This window comes from Gobius niger (genome assembly GCF_951799975.1).
Source record: "Gobius niger genome assembly, chromosome: 15".
Taxonomy (NCBI): domain Eukaryota; kingdom Metazoa; phylum Chordata; class Actinopteri; order Gobiiformes; family Gobiidae; genus Gobius; species Gobius niger.
In genome coordinates, this window is record NC_136866.1 from 29,930,029 (window position 1) to 29,949,780 (window position 19,752).

A 19,752-nucleotide genomic window follows, 5' to 3' on the forward strand; every position below is an offset into this window, starting at 1 on the left:
ACCCAGTATCAGCGACGTTTTCACCTCCGCTTCATCTGTGGCGTGAGAGCGTTGACACCAAACTCGATTTGGGCGTCAAAAACGCGCGTCACGCCCGTTGTTGGACGCCTGTGCTTATTGAAGTCAGACGCTCGTCACCAAGCGTCAAGACGCTCTCGATGCGCGTCAAGAGCGTCGTCGTGGAGCGCGTTGGGAGGAGCATCTCTGTTGCCGTTGTCAGTTATCAGTTATCAACATGGATGACATAGAGAGAGTGGCTTGGCTGTTATTGCTTCATAAAGCCAGACAACGTCGTCTACGGGCTCGTCGGCGCCGTGTCTTGATTCATGAGATCGTCCGAAGGCGTTCTCAGTTTGGCGAGTTTCACCATTTGCTCCAGGAGCTGCGCTCGCACGAGAGTCGCTTTCAACGGTACTTCCGCCGCTTTTAATCCTGGTGTTTAGATAAAGAAGCACTGATGTGTCTTTCTAAAAAAAAAAAAGTCCTAGAGCGGCTGTAGCTCCGGTTCACAAAGAAGCTAAACGTCCGTGACTTGTGACTTGTTTACATCTGTGGGGCCGGCGTAGAATCTGCCCCGGTGGCTCAGCTACAACGTACGTCACTGTGGGAGAAAGCTCCTGATTGGTCGACGCTCGCGAATTTCGCCAAAAAGTGCAACATTTCCCAACTCGAGCGTCGGCCGCGCTCGACGCCCTGGAGGCGTCAAACGCTCGCCAAGCGCGAAAAACCTCAAAACGCGCCGCGGAGGAGGCGCGTGACGCGCTGCGGGACATCTTGACGCCCCCCGGAGGCGCGTCCTCCATGTATTTTAAATGTAAACCTTACGCTTTGGAGGCGCCAAAACGAGTTTGGTGTGGACGGAGCATAATCCATTCTTTATTTATTTCAGTGCTCACAAATCACGACCACATCCACCAGCACAAGTTCACAAAACAAAACTCATTTTAACAAATATCGTTTCAGTAAAGGAAGAACCTTTTTTCAAAAGCAAGTTTAAAAAATACTTTTTCACTTTCATGTTGCATCAGTGAAATAAGTTTGAACATAGACGTGAGTTCTCTGTGAACGACGGCTTCAGCGTTCGAACATTCAAACAGGAAATGAAACTCACGACCAACAACATCAGTTTGAATTCATTTAAGAAGTCACTGAAGTCGTGGCAGCAGAGGTCGTGTTGTTTCTGTAAATTAAAATCTGTTTAATATGTGATTGCACTGTAGTCATTTATTACATTTTATTTGTACTTTTATTCCTTATGTTTTGTAAGTTTTGTTTTATTCTAACATTTTAATGGGAGAAGTTTCTCGACCACTATGGTGGAAGCGAATGGGGTTTCCAATAACAAACAAACATCATCAGTGCAGAGATTACAATTACATTTTCTGTCAGTAGCTTTATATATTGGGCCGCGATTTTTGCCGATTATTTCCATTTCCAGTTACTGTTTTCAAACAACAAACCCACAAAGGATTTAACCTCTTAACTCCCGCCTGAACCGAGAGGATCTTTTTCCTCACGTCATCACATTTTTTTTTCCATCATTTTTTTGTTTGGTATTCAACTCATTTTTGTCACTTTTTTGTCATTTTTTTGTCACATTTTTATCACATTTTTGTATCATTTTTTTGGTAATTTTTATATCAATTTTTTTGTGTCATTTTTTATCAAATTTTTGTCATATTTTGTCACATTTTTGTCACATTTTTTCGTCAATTTTTTGTCGATTTCTTGTGACATTTTTGCCACTTTTTCATCAATTTTTCGTCACTTTTTTGTCACATTTCCATCATTGTTTTCGTCTCAGTTTTGTTGCCATTTTCACAGCTTTTTTCCAGAAGCTTTTGGATTGGGGTAAAGCCAAACTGGAGAAAATGTGCTCGGTTCAGGTGGGAGTTAAGGGGTTTAAAGCCATTGAAAATTAGAATAAAAATCGCTGTTTTTCTAACCTTTTCTAACCAGCTTTATACTTCTCAATAACTTCATCCCGGACCTGTCTGTGCTCTTGGACTTCATGAAGCTTCTGCTCCACAATCGTCTCTAACAGACCTGAGACCATCATCACAGACCTGAGACCAGCACAGACCTGAGACCAGCACAGACCTGAGACCATCACAGAGCAGCTGCATCTGACCTGACATTAGAAACACACACAGCAGTTCTTTCCCCATAATAATGTCTTTCTCTCTGTCTCCTGCAGGTGTTCAGATGTCGTCCCTGAGTCCTGGCCCTGATCTGGAGCGGGAAACCCCAGAGTCTCCACAGATTAAAGAGGAGGAAGAGGAACAGATGGTCAAACAGGAGGAAGAGGAGCTGAGAATCAAACAGGAGGAGGAAGAGGAGCAGAGCATCAAAGAGGAGGAAGAGGAGGAGCAGAGCGTCAAACAGGAGGAGGAGCAGCTGCCAGTGTGAGCTCCGCCGCTTTAACCTCTTAACTCCCGCCTGAACCGAGAGCATTTTCTCCAGTTCAGCTTTACCCAAATCCTGTAGGCCAGTGTAACGCCTCATTTGAAAGCTAAGATCTACAAAACTAAATTGAACTTTTTCCTCACTTTTTTTGTTGGGCAGTCGTCGCATTTTTGTCAAATTTTCGTGACTTTTTTGTCCCTTTTTCGTCAAATTATTCGAATTTTTTTTGTCAAATTCTTATCACTTTTTTGTCCATTTTTTTGTCACTTTTTCGTCCATTTTTCTCTATTTTTCGTCAAATTTTTCTCACTTTTTTGTAGAATTTTTGTCATTTTATTGTACATTTTATGTCAATTTTTTGTCACATTTTCGTCAAATCTTTCTCATTTTTCGTCCATTTTTCTCTATTTTTTTATCAAATTTTTCTCACTTTTTTGTCCATTTTTTTCTCCATTTTTTGTCAAATTTTTCATCAATTTTTTCTCATTTTTTGTCACTTTTTCGTCAAATCTTTGTCAATTTTTTTTCCATTTTGGTAATTTTTTTGTACATTTTTTGTCACTTTTTTGTCACTTTTTTGTCAAATTTTTCTCACTTTTTGTAGAATTTTTGTCATTTTATTGTACATTTTTTGTCCATTTTTTTGTCACATTTCCGTCCATTTTTTCTCAATTTTTCGTCTTTTTTTTTCTTTCAATTTTTTATCAAATTTTTCTCACTTTTTCGTCCAATTTTTCTCCATTTTTTTCTCCATTATTTGTCAAATTTTTTGTCACATTTTTTGTCACTTTTTCGTCAAATCTTTCTCACTTTTTCGTCACTTTTTTGTACATTTTTCTCTATTTTTCGTCAAATTTTTCTCACTTTTTTGTAGAATTTTTGTCATTTTATTGAACATTTTTTGTCCATTTTTTGTCACATTTTCGTCAAATCTTTGTCAATTTTTTTTCCATTTTGGTAATTTTTTTTGTCACTTTTTTGTCACTTTTTTCACATTTCCATCCTTGTTTTCGTCTCAGTTCTGTCGCTACTTTCACACCTTTTTCCCAGAAGCTTTTGGATTGGGGTAAAGCTGGAGAAAACGTGCTCGGTTCAGGTGGGAGTTATGACACTTCACTGACAAACCCTCACACTTCTCCTGTTTCCAGGTCTGTCCCGGAGTTCAGCACCGTCTGTGTGAAGAGAGACGACTCCGACACCGACGACGATGACGACTGGGAACTCTTCAGGAGCTCAACCACCAAAAGCACCGCCCTCTTCCCCCAGAACCAGCCGGCCCAGGAGCCCGGCGCCTCTGCCAACGACGAGGACCTGTCAGAAACCGACTGGGCCGAGATGAAGAAGTACCAATGCTCCGTTTGTTACAAGAGATTTGACCGGAAAGATGGTTTACAAAAACACATTCGAATTCACACGGGAGAGAGACCTTTCAGCTGCTCCATCTGCAATCAAACATTTGCCCAGAACAGTAATCTAACCACACACATGAAAATCCACTCAAGAGAGGGGCCTTACAGCTGCTCACTGTGTAAGGTCGTGTTTGCCAAGGAGTATCTTCTAACCGCGCACATGAAGACGCACACAGGAGGGGGCGCTAGTGAGGAGGCCGAGAAGAAACACCTGTGTCCCTTTTGTAACCGGGGGTTCGGGACCAAACTGATCCTACGAAACCACATCCGAGTTCACACCGGAGAGAAACCTTTCACCTGCTCCATCTGCAAGCAAACGTTCACCCAAAACAGCAACCTCACGGCGCACATGAAGAAGCACACGGGGGGGCGGCCGTACAGCTGCTCCCTGTGCGAGGAAACGTTTGCCAAGAAGAAGGATTTGACGGAGCACGCGGGGACGCACGCGGGGGAGGGCGCCGGCGAGGCGGCCGAGAAGCAGTGCTCGTTCTGCGACAAGGTCTTCCTGACGAAGCACAAGCTGCAAAATCACATCCGAGTTCACACGGGAGAGCGGCCGTTCGGCTGCTCGTTCTGCGACCGCACGTACAAACAGAAGAACCACCTCACCACGCATTTGAAGATCCACGCGGGGGAGCGGCCCAAGTGCTCCATCTGCGGCAAGACCTTCTCCCAGCAGAGGAGCCTCACCATCCACATGAGGAGGCACACGGGCGAGAAGACGCACAGCTGCTCCGTGTGTCACAAAATCTTCTGCCGGAAGGATTCCCTCACCGCGCACATGAAGCAGCACACGGGGGAGAGGCCTTTCAGCTGCACGTCCTGCTATAAAACCTTTGTGGAGAAGAGGAGTTTGATGTTGCACATGAAATACCACACGGGAGAGAGACCTTACAGCTGCTCCATCTGCAACAGCACCTTTGTCCACAAGAGTATCCTGAAAAAACACGAGAATCTACACAAGACGAGAGTCTGCGTGAAGCCGAACAGGGAGGAGTTCTTTTGTATCACCGCGCCGTCAGACGGGGAAACTAAAGCGGAGGAAACTGCATGAACGTAGCGGTCGTTTAACCTCCTGTAGTCAGTGTTTCTTGTTCTTTAAGTGAAATCTTCCACATCAGAGTTGTTCAATAACTAGTTACGATGATTCTGTTTGTAAAATAGTTAGTTTATGAATGTATATTGATCGGCCCATCTGATTGAACAGTATTCGTGCGGTTCTGCCCGTCTTTTAATGTCGCATTTAATGTTTAATCTTGAAATGTTTTTTTTTTTTTTACTTGCTTGAATGAAAAGAATAAAGAGGAAACAATGTGTGTCCTTGTTGGGAGTGTTTTTTCTGACTGGTTCACCGCACACACACACACGTTTGTTTTAGAAGAAGGGAAAGAGCTGTGGTGTTCCTTTTTTTTTTTCATTTTTATTGTTTTTTTTATTAATTTATTTTTTTCAATTTTTAGTATTTTTTTTTGTCAAATTTTCGTAATTTTTTCGTCAAATTTTTGTCATTTTTTCCCCCACATATTTGTCTTTTTTTTGTCTTTTTTTGGTCATTTTTTTGGTCATTTTTTTGTCAATTTTTAGTCATTTTTTGGTCAAATTTTTGTCCTTTTTTGTCATATTTTCGTCAAATTTGTGTAATTTTTTCGTCAAATTTTTGTCACATTTTTGTCATTTTTTTGTCACACTTTTGTCAATGTTTTCTCACTTTTCTGGGGTAAATTTTGTCCCTCAGCGCCCCCTAACTGAAACATCTTTTCACGGCTATGCAAAAAAGTGACGAAAACACGACGACAAAGCGATGAAAAAAGCAACAAAAGAACAGACGAAAACACACGAAAAAGCCACACGAAAAAAGTCATGAAAAAGCAACAAAAAACATGACAAAAATGCACCGACAACGAGTCAAAAGGTTTCAGTCACATTTGTATGTAGGTCTTCGCTTTCAAATCAGGCATCACACTGCAGCTCTTCGGTCAAGAAGCTTTTAGATTTGGGTAAAGCCGAACTGGAGAAAATGTGCTCGGTTCAGGTGGGAGTTAAGGGGTTGAATGATGATATCCCACAAACATTGACCTCTCAAGTCCTTAACCTCTCAGTTAAGGTGATGTTGAACCAAACTTTCTCGTGTCTTTGGCCATTTTTCAACAGCTCTTAACCTCTTAACTCCCACCTGAACGGATCCCATTTTCTCCAGTTCAGCTCTACCCAAATCCTGTAGGCCAGTGTAACGCCTCATTTGAAAGCTAAGACCTACAAAACTAAATTGATCTTTTTCCTCACTTTTTTTGTTGGGCAGTCGTCTCATTTTTGTCACATTTTCTTGACTTTTTTGTCCCTTTTTCGTCAAATTATTCGCATTTTTTGTGTCAAATTCTTATCACTTTTTTGTCCATTTTTTTGTCACATTTTCGACAATTTTTTCTCAATTTTTTGTCAAATTTTTCTCCATTTTTTCATCAAATTTTTGTCACTTTTTCATCAAATCTTTGTAAAAAAATTCCCATTTTGGTAATTTTTTTGTACATTTTTTGTCACTTTTTTGTCACTTTTTAGTCAATATTTTTTGGTACATTTTTCTCTATTTTTCTCACTTTTTTGTACATTTTTTGTCAAATTTTTTGTCACATTTCATCAAAAAGATTCTTGGGAAAAAAGCACCAAAACAGCCACAAAAAATGAGAAGAAAACAAGGATGTAAACGCAAGAAAAATGGCAAAAATTCAACCAAAAAGTGACAAAAATTCAACAAAAATGTGACAAAAATTCAACAAAAATTTGACCAAAAAAAAAAAAAAAAAAACATTAAAAAAAAGGTGACACAACACAGCAACAACACGAGGAAAAAGATCCGTTTTTTGTTTGTTTGTTAACTTTATTGTCCCCGTAGGGAAATTTGTCCTCTGCATTTAACCCATCCTTCGATGCCGCTGGGGCAACCCGTAAGGAGCGGTGGTCGACGGCAGTGCCGCGCCCGGGGACCCATCTCCATGATGTGGAGCCAGGCTGATGGTCAGAATCACCTGGCTGGAGGATTCACCTATTGCACATGTTTTTAGTGGTAGGGGAAACCGGAGTACCCGGAGGAAACCTACGCAGACACGGGGAGAACATGCAAACTCCACACAGAAAGGCCCCGTCCTTGGTGGGAGTCGAACCCGGGACCTTCTAGCTGTGAAGCGGAGGCGCTAACCGCTGCGCTACCGTGCCGCCTTTTGTGGGTCTTAGCTTTCAAATGAGCTGTTACACAGGCCTATATAACAGCCAAAGAGGACAGAATGCATTTGGTTCAGGCGGGAGGTAAGAGGTTAAAACTTATGTAGTTTTTAAAATGTATTTCTTTTACACTGAAAGGACCAACACCGGAAGTTGAGGAAATGACGCATTATCCCTTTGACCCAGATGCTGCTAAGTTGCGCCGCTAAATATACACGTGTTTTCACAGTTTTCTCGCTCTTTAAAGATGGACGGAGGAGAAAAGCCACAGACGGTGGAAGGAAAGCGCTAAAGCTCCTCCGAGAGCTCTTCACTGGTGAGACACAGCCCGGGGTTAGCCTGAGCTGACACGGAGCTAACAGCTAACAGCACTGTTAGCTAGCGGGAGCTTTGTTTTGTTCTTTATGTATACTTAAGGTTACATTTACAAGATTATAAGAGTCAGAATCGACAGTTGAGAATGAAAAACAAATGATAAATGGGTGCTAGCTAGGTGGGTGCTAGCTAAGTGCTACATCTAAGACACAACAACAGTGTTTTGATGGGAGCAACATCCGGGAACGTCCCCTTTTGAGAGTTAAAAATTGCATTAGTGTTTATATATATGTGGAAAAAGGAACGTTTCTTGTCCTGGGGATAAAGTTTTCCAAACCAGAGTCAGAAACATTTTGTGGAAACTTATATCAGTGAGTTTATTGAAAGCGAACATCCGTCAGGGCTCATTACTGAGGAAGCAGCTCCCCCTGGTGGCCGTGGATCATGCACTTTGAATCGGTGAATATTCAAACTCATCAAACATGTTCAGGATTAGATCTAATGAATGATTCTCTGGGTTTTAAAACAAACATTATCGTTAGCGTTAGCAGCGGTAGCTTAGCTGCTGAATGAACCATGTGCCATTTGCTCATAAGCTGCAAAGCTACATGTTGGGCTGCAGGATTTTCATTTAATAACAATATAAAAGCGACAGGATAAAAGTTGAAGCTGTAGTAGCAGAAAAAAGCAAAAAGTTACACAGGTAAATGTCACAGTGGGTTTAGCAGCTCAGTTTAACCTCTGACCCCCCGCCCAAACCAAACCCATTCTCTCCTCTTTGCCATTGTCGTCACTTTTTATTTCCCTTTTGTGATTTTGCCTCTTTTTTATTACTTTTTTGCTGCTCTTTTGTCATTTTTTTGTTGGATTTTTGTTATTTTTTCATCTTTTTTTGTTGGATTTTTGTCTTTTATTTTTGTCTTTTTTTGCTGGATTTTTGTCTTTTTTTTTGCTGGATTTTTGTCTTTTTTTGTAATTTTTTGCTGGATTTTTGTCATTTTTTTGTCATTTTTTTGCTGGATTTTTGTCTTTTTTTTGTTGGATTTTTGTTATTTTTTCGTCTTTTTTTGCTGGATTTTTGTCTTTTTTTTGTCTTTTTTTGCTGGATTTTTGTCTTTTTTTTGCTGGATTTTTGTCTTTTTTTTGTCTTTTTTTGCTGGATTTTTGTCTTTTTTTTGCTGGATTTTTGTCTTTTTTTTGCTGGATTTTTGTCATTTTTTGCTGGATTTTTTTTGCTGGATTTTTGTAATATTTTTTGTCTTTTTTTGCAGTTTTTTGTCATTTTTTGCTGGATTTTTGTCATTTTTTTTGTCATTTTTTGCAGGATTTTTGTCATTTTTTTTGTCATTTTTTTGCTGGATTTTTGTCACTTTTTTGTTTTGTTTTTTTAGATTTGGAGAATTTGGAGAAAACATGTTCAGGTGGGAGTTAAGACGTTAAAACCGTCTCCTCTGTGAAGCTGAAGTAACTGGTGTCACTTCTGTCGTTTCCTTTTCACGTTCGAAACAAAGAAAATGTTTTGTTCACGTGTAGATTAAAAGTTCTCAGACGATCTTCCCTCATTCATTCCACTTTTGGTTGAATGGCCTGAAAATGGACGCCCTGATTTTTCCACCGTCATAAACCTTATTAAACAAAGTCACGTACGTGGTTTGAGAACAGGTTCACAAAACACAGAAACTGGATCAAAATAAGCTGCACAATTTGAAACTATGAGGCTTCAGGGCCACACAGGAGAATGTTCAATGAATAAGATGAATAATAAAAGGTAAAATATGGAACAACAGCAGGATTGTATTTACAGATGTGTAGATGTGTTAAGTGATAAGGTTTCATCTGCTTCAATAAACCCACTGATCTGAACCTTTGGAGTTTTGCCTTTTCCTTCTGACTGAGGGAGACTCAGCTGACGAGCGATCTGTAAAACAGTCTTCTTCAGAACTTAAGTCTTCTTTTCCATCATAATGTAGTTCTCTCTGTCTCCTGCAGGCGTCCAGATGTCCTCGCTGAGTCCTGGTCCTGATCTGAAGCAGGAAATCCCAGAGACTCCACAGATTAAAGAGGAGCCAGAGGAGCAGAGCATCAAACAGGAGGAAGAGCAGCTGCCAGTGTAGGATCCAGCACTTTAAACTGACAAATACTCATAACACTTTTAAATCAATGTTTTTAATCATTGTTCAGGTCTGTCCCAGAGTCCAGCGCCGTCTGTGTGAAGAGCGAAGAGCCCTCTCTGCTTCAGCAAAGACAAACTGAGCACCGAGAGGAAACGCAGGACAGTTCAGAGAGTGAGGGACAAACCGAGCACTCGTCTGACACCGACGATGACGACGACTGGGAACCGCCCAGTCCTCCAGCTGCCAGAAGCACCGGCCTGTTCCCCAAATACAAGTCTGCTCCAGAGCCCGGCGCCCCTGTGGACGACGAGGACCTGTCAGGAGCTGAAGAGGCCGAGGGGAAGAAGCACCGGTGCTCAGTTTGTAACAAGAGATTTGTGTTGAGACATCATTTACAAAATCACATCCGAGTTCACACAGGAGAGAGACCTTTCAGCTGCTCCATCTGTAATAAAACATTTGTCCAAAACAGTCATCTAACTACACACATGAAAACCCACTCACAGGGGCCTTACAGCTGTTCTCTGTGTGAGGAAACATTCGCCAAAAGTAAGAATCTGACTGTGCACATGAGGACGCACACACCAGGGGGCGCCGAGAGGAAGCACCGGTGCTCAGTTTGTAACAAGACATTTGGGAGGAAACAGAACTTACAAAATCACATCGGAATTCACGCAGGAGAGACGCCTTTCAGCTGTTCTGTGTGCGAGGAAACGTTCGCCACGAGGAAAGACCTCACTGCACACGTGCGGACTCACACGGGAGAGAATCAGTGCTCGGTTTGTCACAAGACGTTCGCGACGAAGCAGGTTTTACAGAATCACATCCGCGTCCACACAGGAGAGAGGCCTTTCAGCTGCTCGTTCTGTCAGGTCGCGTATAAACAGCAGAGTCAGCTCACCACGCATGTAAAGATCCACACGGGGAAACTGCCCACGTGCTCCATCTGCGACAAAACATTCACCCGACAGAGGACTCTGGACATGCACATGAGGAAGCACTCACAGAGGTCTTTCAGCTGTTCACTGTGCGAGGAAACGTTCGCCGAGAAGAAGAATCTCACTGCGCACATGAAGACGCACAGAGGAGAGAATCAGTGCTCGGTTTGTAACAAGACGTTTGTGACGAAGCAGGTTTTACAGAATCACATCCGCGTTCACACAGGAGAGAGGCCTTTCAGCTGCTCGTTCTGTACTAGAACATATAAACAGAAAAGTCAGCTCACCACACATGTAAAGATCCACACGGGGAAACTTCCCACGTGCTCGATCTGCGACAAAACATTCACCCGACAACGGAGTCTGAACATACACATGAGGAAACACTCGGGACAGAGGCCTTACAGCTGTTCACTGTGCGAGCAAACTTTTTTCCGAAAGGGTTCTCTAAACACACACATGAAACAACACTCGGGAGAGAGGCCTTACAGCTGCTCTGATTGTTATAAAACTTTTGTTGAAGAGAAGAATTTGCTTTTACATATGAAATATCACACGGGGGAGAGACCTTACAGCTGCTCAGTCTGTGACAAAACCTTTGTCCACGAGAGCGTTTTAAAAAAACACGAGAATTTACACAAGACAAAAACCTTTCAGCTGAACGTTTGTAATGTTTGATCCGTAAATGTTGTTGTTTTTAAATGTCTGAATGAAAAGAATAAAATGTGTGTCCTGGTTGGGAGTGTTTTTTTTTCTGACTGGTTCACCTTAAACACGTTTGTTTTTAGTGGAAAGAGCTGTGGTTTTCCTCAGGGGTCCGTCCTGGGCCCAGCGCTCTTCACGCTCTGCTTAAATGATAAAAACCCACAGACTTTTAAACACAAGAGTCCGGCCTTAAACAGAGACATGTCACCAAAACACGACAAAAAGTGACACAAAAAAAAAAGCAAAAGTGAAAAAAGCACAATAAAAAAGTGACAAAAAGGACAAAAAAATTAAATAAAAAAAAATGTTTACAAAAAAAACCCACAACAAAAAGTGAGAAAAAAAAAAGTAAAAACGACCAAAAAAAAGTGAAAAAAAGCACAAAGAAAACACAACCAAAAGTAACGAAAACACGACAAAAAGTGACAAAAAAAAGCAAAAGTGACAAAAAGGACAAAAAAATGAAAAGAAAAAAAAAAAGTACAAAAAAAAAAAAAAAAAAAAAAAAGTAAAAACAAAAACAAAAAGTGAAAAAAAGCACAAAGAAAACACAACCAAAAGTAACGAAAACGCGACAACAAAATGTGACGACAATGTGACCAAAAAGTTCTGATCACTTTTGTAGGTCTAAGCTTTCAAATGAAGCGTCGCTCTGGCCTTCAGGCTGTAAACGTTTAGATTTGGGTAAAGCTGAACTGGAGAAAATGCGCTCGGTTGAGGCGGGGGGTAAGAGGTTAAAACGTATGTAGTTTTTACAGTTCTGTCTTTTACACTGAAAAGTCCAACACCGGAAGTTGAACACATGACGCACTGCCTTGTGGGACAGTTACGCAGAGCTGTGATGTTTCTCCTCCGCTGAAGGCAGAGTTATCGTCGTTTTCTCGTCCTTAAAAAGATGGACGGAGGAAACCGGAGGAGCCGTTTGTTCTTTAACGGGGACGAAACAAAGTACGAGCTGTGGGAAAGTACATTCTTGGGACACTTGCGGAAACTTGGGCTAAAGGGCGCCATTTTGGACGAGCCAGACGAAGAAGAAGAAGAGGAGAAATACAACGAGGAGAGAAATAAAGAAGCTTATGCGGAGCTTCTTCAAGTGTTGGATGAGAAAAGCCTTTCCCTCGTGAGGAGAGAAGCCACAGACGATGGAAGGAAAGCGCTGAAGATCCTCCGAGAGCTCTACACTGGCTCTACACGGCTCTACACTGGTGAGACACGGCTCTACACTGGCTCTACACGGCTCTACACTGGCTCTACACGGCTCTACACTGGTGAGACACGGCTCTACACTGGTGAGACACGGCTCTACACTGGTGAGACACGACCATTTTGAAACTGCGGTCAAGTGAGCCGTAACGTTGTTTTGTAGTGCGCGCTTATTGCCACTAACACGGTCGGCCAATGCGCTCAGGCTTAGGGACCGTCAACAATGTGTTGTACGTCCTTTTAAGCGTCGATTATCACCACGACTGCATGAGGCCAATGCACTGAATAATAGGGACCGTCAACAACATAATGTACGTGCTCTTAAACGTAGACTACGGTGAATGCGCGAGACGAATGTACGGAGAATTAGGGACCGTCAACAATGTGATTTCTCCTCTAAAATGGAATCTTTCCGACATTTCGGATGGTATTAAAGAGTCCTTTGAAAGGTTTCACTCATTTCTCAGTGGGTTATTATTACTCACCTCTCACTCTCACTATGTGCCTAATTTGACCCAATTTCACGGTCCTTTTTCCGTTTACATATATAAAAAAATATATACAAAAAACAATCAGCAAGTGCCGCTAACAAGATCCAGCCCAAACTCTTCCCAATATCAGATTTGCAAAAAAAAAGTCCTTGCGTCCGGAGTTTTGTTGCTACATTTGGCCGAAGCAAAATGAATCCGGCTCTGTGGGCTCTGAGCGCGTGTATTTGAGCAACCCCGTGAACTGCTGCCTTAACGTGGGGTTGTTTGAGTGCCCGAATGATCCGAGGAGCTCTGTTGTCTGGGGCTTTATGCCCCTGGTAGGGTCTCCCATGGCAAACAGGTCCGAGGTGACGGGTCAGACGAAGAGCAGTTCAGAAGACCCTCATGGACGTACGACATTCAAGGACCGAGACGTCGCCCGGCATGGCGCAGCCGGGGCCCCACCCTGGAGCCAGGCCTGGGGTTGGTGCCCGAACGCGAGCGTCTGGTGGCCGGGTCTCTGCCCACGGGGCCCGCCCTCCTGTGGACTCACCACCCGCAGAGGGATCCGTAGGGGTCGGGTGCGGAGAGGACTGGGTGGCGGTCAGAGGCGGGTGCCTCAACGACCTGGTCCACATGCGCAGCTTCTGGCGTTCGGGACATGGAACGTCACCTCGCTGGGGGGAAGGAGCCTGAGCTTGTGCGGGAGGTTGTGCTGGGGGGAGGAGCCTGAGCTTGTGCGGGAGGTTGAGAGATACCGACTAGATATAGTCGGGCTCACCTCCACGCACAGCTTGGGTTCCGGATCCCAACTCCTGGAGAGAGGCTGGACTCTCCATTTTTCTGGAGTTGCCCGCGGGGAGAGGCGGCGGGCTGGGGTGGGTTTGCTCATATCCCCCCAGCTCAGCCGTCACGTGTTGGAGTTCACCCCAGTGGACGAGAGGGTCGCGTCCCTACGCCTTCGGGTCGGGGACAGGTCTCTCACCGTTGTTTCGGCCTACGGGCCCAACATCGGTGCAGAGTACCCGGCCTTCTTGGAGTCCCTGGGAGGGGTACTAGATAGTGCTCCGACTGGGGACTCCATTATTCTGCTGGGGGACTTCAACGCCCACGTGGGTAACGACAGTGAGACCTGGGAGGGAGTGATTGGGAGGAACGGCCTCCCCGATCTGAACCCGAGTGGTGTTCTGTTATTGGACTTCTGTGCTAGTCACAGTTTGTCCATAACGAACACCATGTTCGAGCACAAGGGTGTCCATAAGTGCACGTGGCACCAGGACACCCTAGGCAGGAGGTCGATGATCGACTTTGTAGTTGTGTCGTCTGATCTCCGGCCGCGTGTCTCGGACACTCGGGTGAAGAGAGGGGCTGAGCTGTCAACCGATCACCACCTGGTGGTGAGCTGGATCCGCTGGCAGGGGAGGAAGCCGGTCAGACCTGGCAGGCCCAAGCGTGTTGTGAGGGTCTGCTGGGAACGTCTGGCGGATCCCTCTGTCAGTGGGGTCTTCAACTCCCACCTCCGGAAGAGCTTCACCCAGATTCCGAGGGAGGCTGGGGACATGGAGTCCGAGTGGACTCTGTTCTCCTCCTCCATTGTCGATGCGGCTGCTCGTAGTTGTGGCCGTCAGGTCTCTGGTGCCTGTCGCGGCGGCAATCCCCGAACCCGGTGGTGGCGCCCGGAAGTTAGGGATGCCGTCAAGCTGAAGAAGGAGTCCTACCTGGCCTTGTTGGCTTGTGGGACTCCTGAGGCAGCTGAGAGGTACCGGCAGGCCAAGCGTGCTGCGGCTCGTGCGGTCGCGGAGGCTAAAACTCGGGTCTGGGAGGAGTTCGGGGAGGCCATGGAGGAAGACTATCGGTCGGCCTCGAGGAAATTCTGGCAAACCATCCGGCGCCTCAGGAGGGGGAAGCAGTGCTTCACCAACACTGTGTACAGTGCGGGTGGGGAGTTCAATTCGCAATTGCCGGCAGTAAATCAGACCTGTTCCCGGTGCGTGTTGGTCTCCGCCAGGGCTGCCCTTTGTCACTGGTTCTGTTCATTACTTTTATGGACAGAATTTCTCGGCGCAGCCAGGGGCCGGAGGGTGTCCGGTCTGGGAGCCTCAGAGTCTCATCTCTGCTGTTTGCGGATGATGTTGTTCTGTTGGACCTTCAGCTGCTCTGGGGCGGTTTGCAGCCGAGTGTGTAGCGGCCGGGATGAGGATCAGCACCTCCACATCTGAGGCCATGGTTCTCCTTCCCCTCTACAGGTCGGTGGGGAGTCCTTGCCTCAAGTGGAGGAGTTCAAGTATCTCGGGGTCTTGTTCTCAGTGAGGGACGGATGGAGCGTGAGATGGACAGACGGATCGGTGCGGCGTCAGCAGTGATGCGGTCGCTGTATCGGTCTGTCGTGGTGAAGAGGGAGCTGAGTCGGGGCAAAGCTCTCGATTTACCGATCGATCTACGTTCCCGCCCTCACCTATGGTCATGAGATTTGGGTCATGACCGAAAGGACGAGATCGCGAATACAAGCGGCCGAAATGAGTTTCCTTCGCAGGGTGGCTGGGGGTGAGGAGCTCAGTTACCCGGGAGGAGCTCGGAGTAGAGTCGCTGCTCCTTCACGTCGAAAGGAGCAGCTGAGGTGGCTCGGGCATCTGTTCCGGAGCCTCCTGGTCGCCTCCCGCGGGAGGTGTTCCAGGCATGTCCTAGTGGGACAAGGCCTCGTGGAAGACCCAGGACACGCTGGTGGGACTATGTCTCCGAGCTGGCCTGGTGCCGCCTCGGGGTCAGAACAGCTGGAGGAGGTGTGTGTGGATCGGGAAGTTTGGGCATCTCTGCTGAGACGCTGCCCCCGCGACCCGGCCCCGGATAAAGCGGAAGAAAATGGATGGATGGAATGTATTTGAGTTCTGCTTTTAATGTTGTGTCATGTATTTATTTTATTCACAGGCACATTGAATCTGTGCTGGCCACAAGAAATGTGCTTTATGAATGATTAAACAAAAAGTTATTTTTATGACCAGAATTTCGAGGCGCAGCCAGGGACCGGAGGTGTCTGGTTTGAGAGCCGAGTGTAAAGCGGCCGAAATTATTTCTAATTTCTAATTTCTAATTTATTTCTAATACTAATATTATAATTCTGTCGGCGTACTCGTTTGTAGAGGAAAAGAAGACAGAGGCCCGTTTTGTAAAAATCAATCAAAATGTATTCCCTCACAGGTACAATTGTAAACACAACTTATCCGAGTGCTTTATTTATTTATACATAGTGAGTGTGAGACGTCAAAATGACCAAATAGTCATATTGGTTGTGTATTTATTCATAAATTCTACAGTGAAATTGGGTAAAATTAGGCACATAATGAGTGTGAGAGGTGAGTAAAAATAACCCACTGAGAAATGAGTGAAACCTTTCAAAGGACTCTTTAATACCGTCCGAAATGTCGGAAAGATTCCGTTTTTAGAGGCGAAATCACATTGTTGACGGTCCCTAATTCTCCGTACATTGGTCTCGCGCATTCACAGTAGTCTACGTTTAAGAGCACGTACATTATGTTGTTGACGGTCCCTTTTAATCAGTGCATTGGCCTCATGCAGTCGTGGTAATAATCGACGTTTAAAAGGACGTACAACACATTGTTGACGGTCCCTAAGCCTGAGCGCATTGGCCGACCGTGTTAGCGGCAATAATCGCGCACTACAAAACAACGTTACGGCTGGCTTGACCGCAGTATTTTGAAGGGCAGGTGCTCATCCAAGCAACCCCCCCCTAGTGACACTAACAGCCCAGTGATTAACATGTAATTATTTGGACCTAATAATAATAATAAACTATAGACGTTGGAGGGACTAACTTTTCCACATTTGCGGAAACAATAAACGATTTGTTTTGTATAAAAAACTGGTTCAAATCCCTGAGGTGAGTCCGGTCAGAACTCAGAAAGGCGTCTTGGATGATTTTGTTGTAGGTACTTTAATGCAGCTTGACTTCAGTTCTTCCTTTACACCTTGATGACAGTGAGTGTGGTCTAGAACTAGGGATGCACCGATGCCACTTTTTCTATAACCGATACGAGTACGAGTACTTGGATTTAAGTACTCGCCGATACCGAATACCGATACGAGTACAAGGCATTTTCTTCATTCTTACTTTTTTCACAGCAGATTGGTTTGTAATTAGTTCATTTACTCATGTACATTTCCTTAAGTAAAGTAGGCGACACATTTAAGAGCAGTTATATCAGAATTGTGCTGATGCCATTAATTTATTTTCATTCAATATAATTTTTTATTTTTATGCCTCTGTCCATCACAGACAGAAAAGCCCATGTCCTAAAGCTCCCAATGCCTGAGCTTTATTCATTTATGTGTTTTTATTTAACAATAGTATTGAGATGTTGCTTAAATGGTCTCTTTTCGTCTTTACTTCAGCTCCTGTAGATTTTCTCGTGTGTTTGTAGTAACTTAGCGAGTAGCTACAGCGTTTTCATTGTTCTGCTGCAGCTCATTTTCCCTCAATATAAACATGCTGTATGTCTTTAATTTGGATTTTCTGAGGACTTTTTAGTCGCTGGGTTAGTTTTTCAGATGAATAAACCCCTGGGCATAAAACGGCATCAGAATGGCCAAAACTGCTAGCAGCGAGTTAGCAACGTTAGCCTGTATGTTGTAAACACTGCAGACGCTGCAGCACTAACAACATTTAGCTCTGGTTAAATCCAGCTCAGACTCTGGTTTAGAGAGCGCAGTCTGTAATAAAGTCAGCTCTATGTGGATTATTGTGTTTACACTAAACTATTCTCCAGTTTGTTGCTTCTTCTCTCCTCAGCTGAGAGCTGCGCCTCGTAGCTGCACTGGCCGCACGTCAAATGTTGTCGGTTTCTGGTATCGGGACCTCATGATTGAGTACGAGTATGTGGTATCGGCCTGATACCCGATACTGGTATCGGTATCGGTGCATCCCTAACTAGTGTCCTTTAAAAACATGAGCTGCTGCTTCTAATAATGTATTTCCCTTTGTCTCCTGCAGGTGTTCAGACGCCCTCGCTGAGTCCTGGTCCTGATCTGAAGCAGGAAACCCCAGAGACTCCACAGATTAAAGAGGAGGAAGAGGAGCAGAGCGTCAAACAGGAGGAAGAGGAGCTGCCTGTGTAGGATCCAACACTTTACATTATTGATAAAGGTTCTTGAGTCACTTCACTCTTTTAAATCTATGTTTTTAATAATGTTTCAGGTCTGTCCCAGAGTCCAGCACTGTCTGTGTGAAGAATGAAGAGCCCTCACTGCTTCAGCAAAGACAAACTGAGCACCGAGAGGAAACGCAGGGCGAGGACATCGGCTCAGAAAGTGAGGGACAAACTGAGCACTCGTCTGACACGGACGATGACGACGACTGGGAACCGTCCAGTCCTCCAGCTGCGAGAAGCACCGGCCTGTTCCCCAAATACAAGTCTGCTCCCGAGCCCGGCGCCTCTGTGGACGAGGAGGACCTGTCAGGAGCTGAAGAGGCCGAGGGGAAGAAGCACCAGTGCTCAGTTTGTGAGAAGAGATTCATGACAAAACAGATTTTACAAATTCACATTCGAGTTCACACCGGAGAGAGACCTTTCAGCTGTCCCATCTGTAAGAGGACATTTGTCCAACGCACTAATTTGTCTCGGCATTTAAAATGTCACACTGGGGAGAAGCCATACAGCTGTCCAGTGTGTGAGAAAACAGTCACCCGAAAAAGTAGCCTCACTGATCACATGAGATTACACACAGGAGAGAGACCTTACAGCTGCTCAGTCTGTGATAAAACCTTTGTTGAAAAGACTAGTCTAACGATACACATGAGAAACCACACGGGAGACAGACCTTTCAGCTGCTCACTGTGCGAAAAGTCATTTTGCAAAAAGTCTGCTCTAAATCTGCACATGAAATATCACTCGGGAGAGAAGCCTTACAGCTGCTCAGTCTGTGAGAAACGTTTTGTCGAAAAGAAGAATCAAATTCTTCATATGAAATATCACACAGGAGAGAGGCCTTTCAGCTGCTCAGCCTGTGATAAAACCTTTGTTGAAGAGAAGAAACTAAACGCACACATGAAGCATCACACGGGGGAGAGGCCTTTCAGCTGCTCGGTCTGCGATAAAACCTTTGTGGAAAAGAAGCATCTAAACGCACACTTGAAGCATCACACGGGGGAGAGGCCTTTCAGCTGCTCGGTCTGTGAGAAAACCTTTGTCCACAAGCACGGCCTAAAAAGACACGAGACTTTACACAGGAGGGAAGACTTGTGAGGGTTAGTCTGGAATCCATAGAAGAACACGCAGTTGTTCAGTCTGTGGGATGTTTTATTCCCCAGTCCTCGCTGAGGAAAAGCAGCCCCACAGCATGATGCCCCCCCCCCATATTTGAACATTATAATATACGTATACTTAAGGGGAGACACTACAGGCAAAACTACATTTTTTCAGGTTTTGGGCCAAATTGGTCTCTGAACATATAAGCTTTCACCCGGAAACAGAAAATATGCCTAATCTTCACAGTAACATGTTTAAATATTGCGCTGATTCAATGTTCCCCCATAGACTTATATGGGAGAACGCAATTTCAAGGGCCTTTTTCTCAAAACACATTTTTCTGTCATTGTGGCGACACTATGTCCACGTCAGTCGGACCTAAAGACTTCACATTTTCCAGCCTTGGACTGAACAATATTTGGAAGATTTTTTCAGAGGGATTTTTTATTATTTAATCCCTTAAGCCCCATTTATTGAGTCTTGAATGTCAAAAAATAAGGCGAAAATTACATTTTTACAAACTTTTCCACTAAAAAACAGCTTATTTTAAAACTAAACAAGAAATCCAAAATCCCCTCAGAGAAAGTATTGGTAACTCATTCATCAATAAAATGAAACCATAAATTTGAATGTAGCTCTATCCATTATTCAGATTTCGTCGCTGAAAAGATGGGAAATTTGGGGCATTTTTAGGCATAAAACACCTTGTTCGGATA

The 19,752-nt window shown here is 44.4% G+C and overlaps 3 protein-coding genes across 3 annotated transcripts in view; all 3 read left to right on the top strand.

Annotated features, from left to right (window-relative positions):
- Positions 1-4,869, top strand: part of LOC306974690 (uncharacterized protein) — a gene marked incomplete at its 3' end in the record, with an annotated part of 41,795 nt that extends 36,926 nt beyond the window's left edge. The window contains exon 4 of the mRNA XM_079572063.1: positions 3,555-4,869. Within this exon, the coding sequence (XP_079428189.1) occupies positions 3,555-4,869 (1,315 nt within the window). The remainder of the gene's footprint in view (positions 1-3,554) is intronic.
- Positions 4,870-7,280: 2,411 nt separating this feature from the next.
- Positions 7,281-11,076, top strand: LOC306974691 (uncharacterized protein; the record flags this gene model as incomplete). Its single annotated transcript, XM_079572064.1, has 3 exons — positions 7,281-7,347; positions 9,336-9,456; positions 9,528-11,076. The coding sequence occupies exons 2-3, from the start codon at positions 9,344-9,346 to the stop codon at positions 11,074-11,076; spliced, it is 1,662 nt and encodes a 553-aa protein (XP_079428190.1). The 5' UTR covers positions 7,281-7,347; positions 9,336-9,343.
- An 897-nt stretch (positions 11,077-11,973) lies between these two features.
- Positions 11,974-19,033, top strand: LOC306974692 (uncharacterized protein; the record flags this gene model as incomplete). The annotated part of the gene is made up of 3 exons (XM_079572065.1): positions 11,974-12,308; positions 17,782-17,902; positions 17,986-19,033. The coding sequence occupies exons 1-3, from the start codon at positions 11,999-12,001 to the stop codon at positions 19,031-19,033; spliced, it is 1,479 nt and encodes a 492-aa protein (XP_079428191.1). The 5' UTR covers positions 11,974-11,998.
- Positions 19,034-19,752: the final 719 nt, after the last annotated feature.